Here is a 12,007-nt window from a genome sequence, read left to right on the forward strand (position 1 = left end):
TCCGAATCCATTAGTCGAGTACGAGCACGTAAATCTAGGGAAAATGGGGCTAGATCTTGAAGGTTGAGAACTCATATGTAAATTAGCATATAAATTTGGGATTGAATTGTAGTTATCTCATGCATCTATTGTGAACGAGGAATGGGGCTAGATATTCAAGAACTCCCCCCACCAAAGGTTCCACACCTAAAGTTAAAAACTTCAATCTACTTTTGGCTTTTTCCAAAGGTTTTTCGTCTCTTTGTCCTGATGCAGGAAGACAGTAACAAGTGGATAGTCTAATGGTCTAATGCCCTTTGAGGAGAAACAAATAGTGGTTTTGTTGGCACTTGTAAGGATTTGCCTTGCAATGCCCACTATCACCCACTAAGCAACAAGCAGTGGTGTTGTTTTGTTTTGTTGGGGCACCCTTGTATTCTTGTTGTGTTCGAGCATAAAACACATGCTTTTGGCCAGCTGTGATTCCCATCCACTCCACTCCATGACAAGAGTGTTTCTAGAGAGACTGATACAGACAACACAGAATTTAGAGAGAGAGAGGTAATCTAGGGGGCTCTGGTTTTCAAGAAATTCCATTATTCCCTCTGATCCCCCTCCATGGACAACAAAACAAGTAGTGACAAAAACAACCACTTGTTTTGTCTCCAAAGCAAACATGGAAAGTACCCTAAAAGCCAAGAGCTTTAATTCCCATTTCACTGCTCGTTTTGTAAACAAAAGGTTAGGCCAGAGAGGAAACCTTTGTAGAGTAGAGCGGATAGCTCTTGGTTCACTTTGATGGATTAGGAGAATTGTGGGACCAAGCTTGAAACTTTCTTCAGGATTTTGGGTGGGTTTCTTGTGAATTTCAAAACCCAGTTGTGGATGATTCAGTGTTGGTTTTGAACTGAAATTCACAGGAGAAAATCAGTGAACTCTCCCTGGTAATTCCCCGCCTTTGTTTCTTGTTTTGGCACATAATTGAGCAGATTTCTGAACTCTTCTTCATTTTTTGTCAGAAAACTTAAACCAGTAGAGCTTGCTTTTCTCCGTGTTCGTGTATTCTGTTTGGTTTCTTGCTGTGTTTGGTTACAGAGATTGCGTGGGAAAAGAACGGAAACTAGACTGTTTGATTGTAAGTGTGACTGTTGAGAAAAGAGATACTTACTGAAGGGTTCTTGACGTTGTACTCTTAAGAATTGAATGATATTTATCTGGAAATTTTTCTCAATTCCTCAGCTAAGAAGAAAGTTCCCTGAATTTAGCTTTACATTTCAGAGAAAAAAGAGATACTATTTGGCTTGTTCTGTTTACATTTCTCTGTTTCTTTGTAACAAGGAGTGTTAATTTTCTTCAGTGTTCCTGTCTTGGATTTTTTTTCTCTTCTTTTCCTAGGAATTTAACCATAACCTTATGTTTTGTGTTAGCGTGTATTTAGATATTCTAACAGGCTGTGATTAGTCATTTGGAAGATGTAAGAAAGCAAAAAATATACTTATTAACCCTTTAACCGAGATTAGTCCAAGAATCTTACTAAGATGATGGTAGAAAGGATCATGAACTTCTGTTTCTGGACTGTTTTACAATTTTCACTTAGATAAATGTTATGTAGTTTATTCATCGAACATGGACTTCTTTTTTCAGCATGTTTCATGTCATATTTTCTTGTTCAGGGTGTTGAGTTTGGTCTCGTCGTTAATGGTAGGAATGGTTCAAGAAGAGGGATCATCATCTGTAACTTCACCTTATCAATTCTTTCCATGGATGCCACTGCCGCCGGGGATAGGATCACCATACCCTTGGCTGAGGGAACTGAAATCTGAAGAGAGGGGTTTGTGTCTGATCCATCTTCTTCTTGCCTGCGCTAACCATGTAGCGGTTGGCAGTGTTGAGAATGCAAATATTAGCCTTGAGCACATCTCCCATCTTGCCTCTCCTGATGGTGATACGATGCAGCGAATTGCTGCTTACTTCACTGCAGCACTTGCTGATCGCATTCTTAAAGGATGGCCTGGTCTGCACAAAGCTCTCAATCCAAAACAAGTATCTTTGATATCTGAAGAAATTCTTGTTCAAAGATTATTTTTTGAGCTCTGTCCCTTTTTAAAGCTTTCATACGTGATCACAAATGAGGCCATTATAGAGGCCATGGAAGGGGAGAAGATGGTTCATATCATCGATCTCAATTCCTCTGAGCCTGCCCAGTGGATCAATCTTCTTCAAACATTAAGCGCACGGCCAGAAGGACCACCTCATCTGAGAATAACAGGTATTCATGAGAAGAAAGAGGTGTTAGAGCAAATGGCTCTTCGGCTGACTGAAGAAGCTGAAAAGCTAGACATCCCTTTTCAGTTCAATCCTATTGTGAGCAAACTAGAGAATCTTGACCTTGGAAATTTGCGGGTTAAGACTGGAGAAGCTCTTGCTGTCAGTTCTGTACTTCAGCTGCACGCTCTCCTGGCCATGGATGATGAGATGCATAAAAGGAACTCTCCATCAGGATCTAAGAATCCAAGCTCTAGCCATTTTCAGAGAGTCTTACGGATGAACCAAAACCGACATACTCTAGGTGAGTGGCTTGAGACAGATTTGGTCAATGTCTATAGCTCTAGTCCTGACTCAGCATTATCCCCACTATCTCTTTCTGCTTCACCGAAGATGGGCAGTTTCCTAAATGCACTTAGGAGTCTCTCACCGAAATTGATGGTGATAACTGAGCAGGAATCAAATCATAACGGGCTTAGTTTAATGGAGAGGGTCACAAAAGCTTTGAATTTTTATGCTGCACTATTTGATTGCTTGGAGTCTACTGTATCGAGAGCATCATTAGAGCGGCACAAGGTTGAGAAGATGCTATTTGGGGAGGAAATTAAGAACATCATCGCTTGTGAGGGAACTGAGAGAAAGGAGAGGCATGAGAAGTTGGAAAAATGGATCCTGAGGCTCGAGTTAGCTGGGTTTGGGAGCATTCCTCTGAGCTACCATGGTAGGCTGCAGGCAAACAGATTATTGCAGAGCTTTGGCTATGATGGATATAAAATCAAAGAAGAGAATGGATGTTTACTTATTTGCTGGCAGGATAGACCACTATTTTCTGTGTCAGCTTGGAGATTTAGGAGGTGCGATTGAAAGATTATCGAACATATGGGGACTGCTTTCTATTATTTCGCTACTGTTCTTTGTATAAAGAATGATAACCTTTAATGTGCAGTTGCATAATGTTCAACTTATAAACTTTTAAACATTTTCTCCATTTATATAACGTTTTATTAGATAATTGTTTATGTTTATTTACTCTCTGATAAAAGTTGGATGATATTTGTTCCATACATTGAACTCTGGAAATTAGTTTGGTTTCCAGAAAGAATCATCGACTGTAAAATCAAAATATCCTGCCAATCTCCTGTGTCAGAACCGAAAATATCACAAATTTCTTGTAAATGTTCGTGTAGAACCTATCATTCCAAGCTCTTGAACAACATTGCCAGGAAGATCAAAATACTTCCTTTCGAAAAGCAGAGGACATGTTCGACAAGTAGATACCAGGTAGAAGAAATGAGGAAAAGGAAAAACTGCAGATACCACTAATAATAAGAACATTCGGATGTGCATAACAGTTACGTTGTATTGAACTACAGCATTTCTTGTCTTTGGACTGAATGAGATCGTCTTCAACAATGAATAGCCTCGAGTGAGCCGGAAAAGACCGCTACCTCCAACAACCTGGCATTATCGAAGACTGGATTGTGACCTAGAATACTCAGGGCACTCCCATTGTACAAACCCTCAACGAAAGCAAAACTCAAAACCAAAAGCAATTCACATTCATGTTGAGAAGCAAAAACATACATACCCTGTGCTCCTCACTCAAGTTTTTAAGTAGGTTCTGGCTCTTCAGTTAATGGATCATCTACCATGAAAGTCTTGACAAAGCTACCATTTTCTTTGCTGGTCCAGCAATTCTCACGGGTGTTTGGTTTTCCCCACTTTGAATATTGTGAAAGTAGAAATGCAGGCGGGCCATTTTCTCCATTCTTTTTTCGGATATGATCCCAGGGGATTGCTCAGAGAACTTGCCATTACTAGTGCCGGAAAATGTCAAGAATAAGAGGAGCTGTGTGTGAATAAGAAAAAAGCCGTAGGGGAATGCTAGAAGAGGCTATTTATAGTATTGTGAGCTAGAATTGATGAATATTGTAGCGTGAGATTGGCCTTTTGAAGGGGGTTAATGTGGCAAAATAATTATTACTTGAACTTAGTGTTGCATCAAAAGCAAGAAACAAAGTGATAGTAGAGAGTAATTTTGATGACTTTGAGAGGGCCTCAAATTTCTTGAGTAAGGGGACATGTAGTTTACAGCATTGAGGATGTTATCCTGTCTGAGCTGGTTCAGCTACTAAACATTACTAAGCTTTTTTACTTGAACACGATAACATACACAGCTCTTTATCAAATTACAAACCATAATCCGCAACAACAGATAACAAAAAAAGAAGAGAATAATCGATAATAAATGCAATCAGGAGTGCTTATTTTGTCGTAATAAATTTTGTGTCAATTGTGTCCCCCAAATTTTAGAAAATTTTAATCAATCTTTGAATCTATATTTGGTATGAATTTTGTAAACAAATTGCACTAAACAAAGTTCCCAATTGAGAAATCAAAATTATTTGGAAACAACATTAATTGATACAAAATCTTCCTTGCAGTCAAAATTGATACTACTCCAATTCAAGGGTCCATGTTTAGGTTCGCCCACCATTTGGCAATGCAGTTACGACTAGAAATAAACACAAGATTGAAGTATTTGATTAGGTTAAATCACACATTTATTTCACATGAGTCCACTAAAAAACTGAGGATCAACCTCAGTTTTTGAAAAACAATTTATAATTACTTTTTTTGTCCGTGTTTTTTTCTTTTTCACCGACACTGCTAACACTACTAATTAATTAACACAACTTTCCCAACCTGAACTAACATCTTCTATTCCTATCCTCTCTATTCTCTATACACGAGTTGATTGATTCAAATTTTTCTCATTACTCATCTATTATTGCTATTACTTTCTTTATTTTTCTTTGGTCAACATCAATATAAGCTTTTTTATCACTATTACTATTACAAGTTGAAAAGTCATGCCATATCTCACACATTAAGGGGGGTTCAAGGAATATTTTATATTTAGAAATTATATGTATAACAGTTAGTTATATATTTATTAATTGTTAAATAATTTTATATCATGTATTTTTTTTAAAAATTATATATCAATTACATACCTAAATTAAATAATGTAAGGTACTATGTAACAATTTTATTTCCAAAGCTGAGTTTTTAGTTTTTTATTAATCGGCGTGGTTAATAGATTAAATACCTGTTTAACTAGAGGTTATATATATATATAGTGTTCTTTTCAATAATTTTTAATCATACCTTGTATAAAAAACATATTAACTAAACACAATAAATTATTTTTTTCAATTATAATTTCAAATTTAATTTTAATCAAACACATCAAAATTAAAAACAAACCTCACAAAAAACACTTTTTATTAAACTACTTTTTTAAAATCACAACCACAACAATAATCACAACAACAACCACAAAATCAAATAAACTCTTTCTAAAAATCTTTAAAATTTAATTCAGAGTTTGTGAAAATTTTGGAGTTACAATAAAGAGACAATTTTTTTAAGAACTTAATTGAAGATTAATTTGATGATTGCTCCTTTTTTTTTCTTTTCTTTTCTATAAGAAATTCTTATGCTTCTGGGTCTGAATAGTAGAATACATACTATATAATGCCAAGCATTTACTGTCTGTCTGTACATCAAGTTCAGCAATATTAATTTCTTGTTCATATAAAGAATTAATCTCAGATACAGAATAACATATACAGCCACTAAAAATTGTATGTCAGTATATGATAAGTTTTTCTTCATTAGAGATTTCTTGTTCATGTGACACAGGGTGAACTGCAACTTGTCTTGGTCGTACTGGCTTAAAGCTAATTTATTTGGGTTTTACGCTTCATTATTCATGATTACAGCTGAAGTATTACCAATTTTTTATTTTTTATTGTTTCCCAGTCATCTCGCAAGCTGTCTCTGTTCAAGTAAGCTCAGTTTGCTTGTCAGCATTCTTGCCACATTATTTCAAGTTGTTCTTGAACTCAAATCTCGATCCGGTATCAACCCCTGCGGCATCTTGTTTATACGTTGTGATAAGAAAGGAACATTATTTTTATTTTATTTTTTAAATAGCACAACTCACAAAAATCTTTTGCAATTTTGAATGGCTAAAAAAATTTAAAAGATCAAGTCAGGCAACCCATAAAAAATTAAGAGAGTTGCGCTACAAAGAATAGAACAACCTCTTTAAAAAACAATTATGGAGATGGCGTCTACGTACATGGGTGTAGTGCAATATCCACGTGTTTTTAATGTGTATATTGATAAAAAGCATCAAGAATATTCTTTCACTCTATTGATCTAAAAACTGTACACAAGTAGATAATTCTAATCTAGATAGGTAATTGTTCTTATACATGAATATAGTTTAATCAGAGGTAACGTCAAATCCTAAATTTCTCCTTCAAATATTCTGCTACAATTTCTCCCTCAGCAATAACTCACACCAACATATACATGTGAAAATCACAAGCTTCACTTTTTTTTTGTGAGATGCGTTATTTCATCTTTATTTGAAATTATGATAATAGTTACGGTTTAATATATTTGTTGTATAAAAATAATAATTTTTTATTTTTAAAAAATTATTTTTAATATTAACAAATCAAAATAATCTTAAAATATAAAAAAGTAAATTACTTAAATCTTTCCAGCTTTTAAAGCCGCGCGATTCAAAGGAGCACAAACTTTGAAAATTTGAATTTGAAGGGCTGCACTATTTCTAGCTGTGCAATTACATGAATTATTTTTCTAACTTTAAGGGTTCTAATTTTCTCCCTTGAATAATGGATCGATGACCTAAGAATTAAGTTTAGATTGAAAATCTAATCTATCAACTTCTTGTATTGTTGATGAATTTTTCATGTTGAAAATATGGGATCAAGGCAGCTATAGTTTTTATAATTTTCTGCAAAACGTCAATGGGAGAAACAGAAGGATGGGCCTAGGTCTTCGCCCGCATGTGGAGCTACAGAATGGTCAACCCCACTCTTTAAAGTAAGCGACAACTTGCAAGTCAATGCTCATTGGCCCACCTGCTGGAAAGTTTGCTCGATTTCTGTAGCTCGACAGCAATCCTACTTTAATTTTATATTCATCCACTAGAATCTCCAACTCAACTATGAATCTATCCAACTGAAAGTTCTTTCATCCAAACTGATCTCAAATCTGTGCGGCTCTTCTTTTCCAATACACTTCGACTTTTTTCTTCATAAGATTTCATCTTTTTATCCAGCACCTTCTCTCAAAGAGGAGAAAACATGGCTCTGGCATTGATTGGAGAATCACTTCTCTCAGCTGTCATTGAGGTTTTGGTCGACAAGATAACCTCCTTACATTCAACTTCTTCAAAAGGCAAAAGTGTTACAATTCGATTCTCATATCCACGATGGACACGTAGATAAGATTTTTCTTCGATATTTGCATAGTTATAGAATCCAAATATATATACAAACTTATTTTTTAAATAACTAAATTATAATTCAACACAACAATAACAACAAAACTAATTTTATAATATAATATAATTATTTTAATACAAACAAAACTAACTTTATAATATAATTTGCACTCAGACCAGCCCACGCAAATTGAGCTAATGATCCAGCTCGTGGCAACCATAGACTAGTTATTGTGTATGAGCACAAATAACCAATTAATTAATTAGTCAGTTACTGTACACATGCAAAGTAACCGAGTAATTACCTTCTTGTTTATATATAGAACATGCACAATACATATTTCACATGCAAGAAGATGAACAGTGAACAAAGACGAGGGGAAGAGAAGTACCTGGGTGATGAGCTCGGATAGATGAGTTGACAGTGATGCTAATGGCCGTTCTCAATGGTATTGCGGTGGCAATGGCTAGGAAGCCCAATGACAACGGCTGTATGCTTCTTCTTCACAGTGTAGAGATATTAGTCTCTGCGTCTTCTCCCCTTTCTCGGTTTGCTCCTCTTTTTTTTTCTTCCTTCCTTGCGTCTATCTTCCTTTCTGGTCTCTTTTTTTGTTTGCTTTCTATTCTCTCTTTAATTCTTTTTCTTTCTTTCACCTTCCCTTTTCCTCCTCTGTTCTCCCTTTTTTTTTTCTTTCCCTTTCTCTATCGTCTTCTTCATTATGTCCTCTCTCCTTTTTTTTTCTTTTTTTCCTCTCTAGTTCACTCTTTTTTCCCTCTTTTCTCTCTCTTTATTCCCTTTTTTTTTCAAGCAATTCTTCCCCCCTCTCCTATTTTTTCCCCCTCTTTTTTTTGTCTTTCCCCCTCCTTTTCTTTCTTTTCTTTTTTCATTTTTTAATTTCTGCCTCACTTTCCCTCCTCTTTTTCTGTTTTTCATTTTTTAATTTATAGGAGGCCAGGGGAGAGAGAGGAGCTAACTTGCCTCTGTCCCATCTTGGAGACAGGGTAGGGTGGTTGAGGCGCCAGTCGCCTCAGCCGCTCGTAGGGCTCCTCTGTCCATTCTTCATTATGAGGGGTGTGGGCTGTGCTAGGTTTCATGCAAGTGGGGGGCTCTGTCGGGTTTGTTTTGGGGTTTTGGGAGAGAAAATGAGCGGGAAAATGTAGGGGAAAAATCTTTTATGTCCTGTAGGGGAAGAAAAAGACTTATGGTACTGTTTAAAATAATACTGTTTACTTCTTTCTCTTTTTTTTTCTTTTAGTGAAATATATGAAATAACGCTATTTTGATCAAAACAGGTCGTTTTATTTAAACGAAAACTAGCGACAAAATACATCAAATTCCAAATCAGTCCTTCAACTTGCTGTTTTTTTCATTTTGATTCTTGGTTTTGGATTTCTTTAATTAAGTCTCTAATTAACCATCAAACTTCAATATTTATGCAATTAACCCCTTGATATGACAAAATCTACTCTAAAAAATTATAATTTGACCCCAAAACTTTAATTTATTTTTATTAAAACCTAAATTGACTTAAAAATCAATTTCTCTTGCAATCAAACCCTCCATAAATTCAATTAAATCTTCAATAAAATTTAATTAAGTCCATAAATATCTGATTTTGAACTTTTTTCCCTTAAATTGAATTTTCTTTGTCAATAGAGTTTTTATCAGTTAAATATATATTGTTCAATTTTAATTTTTATATTTTTAAACTTTCTCAATCAATTTCTGACTATTTTCTAGGCGTTTCAGTATCCTATTTTCACTATTATTATTTTTTAGATTTTTTCTTACTATATTTTTTTTATATAAAGATAAAAAAATAGATTACAACGAAATTTTTAAGAGCCACACGATTCAAAGGGGCACAATCTTTGAAAATTTGAATTTCAAGGGCTGCACTATTTCTAGCTGTGCAATTACATGAATTACTTTTCTAATTTTAAGGGATCTAACTTTTCCCCTTGAATAATGGATCGATGACCTAAGAATTAAGTTTAGATTGAAAATCTAATCTATGAACTTCTTGTATTGTTGATGGATTTTTCATGTTGAAAATATGGGACCAAGGCAGCTATAGTTTTTATAATTTTCTGCAAAATTTCAATGGGAGAAGCAGAAGGACTGGCCCAGATCTGCGCCCGCATGTGGAGCTACAGAACGGTCAACCCCACTCTTTAAAATAAGCGACAACTTGCAAATCAAGGCTCATTGGCCCCCCTGTTGGAAAGTTCGCTCGATTTCTGTAGCTCGAAAGCAATCCTACTTTAATTTTATATTCATCCACTAGAATCTCCAACTCAACTATGAATGTATCCAACTGTAAGTTCTTTCATCCAAACTAATCTCAAATCTGTGCGGCTCTTCTTTTCCAGTACACTTGGACTTTTTTCTTCATAAGATTTCATATTTTCATCTAGCACCTTCTTTCAAAGAGGAGAAACCATGATGGCTGTGGCATTGATTGGAGAATCACTTCTCTCTGCTGTCATTGAGGTTTTGGTCGACAGGATAGCCTCCTCAGAGGTTAAGAACTTCTTCAAAAGGCAAAAGCTTGACGATGGACAGCTGAGGAAATTGAAGTCTACCATGAGAGCAGTTGGCAAACTTCTCAGTGATGCAGAGGAGAAGCACATTACTGATCCAGCAGTGAAAGGGTGGCTCGACGACCTCAAGGATGCTCTCTACCAGGCTGATGACTTCTTGGACGAGATTGCTTATAAAGCTTTGCAATTGAAATTTGAAGCTGAACCTCAAAGTGAGACCTGCTCAGATCAGGCGCGGAGCTTCCTCACTTCTCTTGTTCCATGTAAGAAGGGGATGGGAGAGATGCAACCGGAGTTAGAAAAGATCCTTCAGATTCTTCAAGACTTGTTGCAACAAAAAGTTGACCTTGGTTTAATAGAAAGCGTTGGAAGAAGACCACTTCTGTCATCACAGAAAATACCAACAACTGCTCTGGTAGATGAATCTGATGTTTTTGGCAGGAAGGTTGACAGGGAAAATATAATGGCATTGCTGCTGCCAGACGACTCAGAAGGAAGGCAACTAGATGTGGTTCCAATTGTGGGTATGGGCGGGATGGGTAAAACTACCCTTGCTCAGCTTGTCTACAGAGAAATCGAACTCTTAGAAGACAGATATGGGACGAAGTTGTTTGATCTCAAAGCATGGGTCTATGTGTCGGAAGAATTTAATACTCTCAAGGTTACAAGAGATATTCTCAAGGAGGTCGGTTTGCCAAAGTGCGATAACATGACTGAGAATCAGATTCATAGCGAGCTAGAGAAAAAATTGAGGGGGAAAAGAGTTTTGCTTGTTTTAGATGATGTTTGGAGTGAGGATCAAGCGGCTTGGGATTTTTTTCTGAAACCGTTCAAGTCTGTGAGAAAAGGAAGTAAGATCTTAGTCACGACGCGCAACGAAAATGTAGCATCAGTCAAGTCTACTTTTCCATCTCATCGTTTGCAGAACTTGTCCGATGATGAGTGCTGGCTGGTGTTGGCAAAAGTTGCATTTGATGGAGGAAATTTCAGCGCATATCCAGGGTTGGAAGAAGTTGGTAGAGAAATAGCAAAAAAGTGTAGCGGCCTACCTTTGGCTGCAAAAACACTTGGAGGTCTCCTGAGATCCAAAAGAGAAGGCAAGGAATGGAGGAAAATATTGAAAAGCAATTTGTGGAAGTCACCAAATGACAAAGTCCTTTCAGCTCTACAGTTGAGTTATCATTGCCTGCCATCGTATCAAAAACAATGCTTTTCATATTGTGCGATATTTCCCGAAGGCTATGAATTCAACAAGAAAGACCTGATCCTTTTATGGATGGCAGAAGGCTTTCTAGTTCAACCCGGAGGAAATAAGGAGATGGAAGAAATAGGGGCTGAGTTCTTCGATGATCTTGTATCGAGATCATTTTTACAACAATCAAGTCGCGATCCATCATTATTCATCATGCATGACCTCATGAATCATTTAGCTGCTTTCATATCTGGAGAATTTTGCTTCCGGTTGGAGGGTAATGGCTCAAGCAACACTTCTCAAAGGACTCGCCATTTATCATGCATATTAAAAGAACATGACGTCTCTCAAAAGTTCGAGGCCTTTTGCAACCCTCGTTTGTTGCGCACCTTAATATTATCAAAAGATAAATCAATATCTGCTGAGGTAATATGTAAACTTTTGCGGATGCTTGAGCGCCTAAGAGTGTTGTCTATGCCCCCCTATATCTTTGAGCCTTTACCATTTCTTGATTCAATTGCCAAGTTGAAGCATTTGCGATATCTGAAACTTTCTCGGACAGACCTTACAAAGTTACCAGAATCTATATGTGGTTTGTATAATTTGCAAACTTTAATCTTGATATGGTGTTTTAGGCTTTATGAGTTGCCTGCTGGCATGGGAAGGTTGATCAACTTGCGGCATCTTGATATCACTGG

The 12,007-nt window shown here is 36.3% G+C and overlaps 2 protein-coding genes across 5 annotated transcripts; both read left to right on the forward strand.

The window, feature by feature from the left end:
- The first annotated feature begins 326 nt into the window (after nucleotides 1-326).
- Nucleotides 327-3,295, forward strand: LOC105137901 (scarecrow-like protein 3). Of its 4 annotated transcripts, none has more exons than XM_011043837.1 (3): nucleotides 327-923; nucleotides 999-1,114; nucleotides 1,653-3,295. In XM_011043837.1, exon 3 carries the CDS (start codon nucleotides 1,678-1,680, stop codon nucleotides 3,106-3,108), a length of 1,431 nt encoding a protein of 476 aa, XP_011042139.1. In that variant the 5' UTR covers nucleotides 327-923; nucleotides 999-1,114; nucleotides 1,653-1,677; the 3' UTR covers nucleotides 3,109-3,295. The 4 variants fall into 4 exon arrangements, with proteins under 4 accessions (XP_011042139.1, XP_011042140.1, XP_011042141.1 ...); XM_011043838.1 differs by having other exon boundaries at nucleotides 328-923; nucleotides 1,685-3,295; XM_011043839.1 differs by lacking the exon at nucleotides 999-1,114 and having other exon boundaries at nucleotides 328-923; nucleotides 1,685-3,295.
- Nucleotides 3,296-9,847: 6,552 nt separating this feature from the next.
- On the forward strand, nucleotides 9,848-12,005 carry LOC105137937 (putative disease resistance RPP13-like protein 1; the record flags this gene model as incomplete). Its single annotated transcript, XM_011043887.1, has 1 exon — nucleotides 9,848-12,005. A coding segment is annotated over exon 1 (1,989 nt), but the record flags the coding sequence as incomplete, so codon positions are not given.
- Nucleotides 12,006-12,007: the final 2 nt, after the last annotated feature.

Source organism: Populus euphratica, unplaced genomic scaffold, assembly GCF_000495115.2.
Source record: "Populus euphratica unplaced genomic scaffold, PopEup_1.0 scaffold70.1, whole genome shotgun sequence".
Taxonomy (NCBI): Eukaryota; Viridiplantae; Streptophyta; class Magnoliopsida; order Malpighiales; family Salicaceae; genus Populus; species Populus euphratica.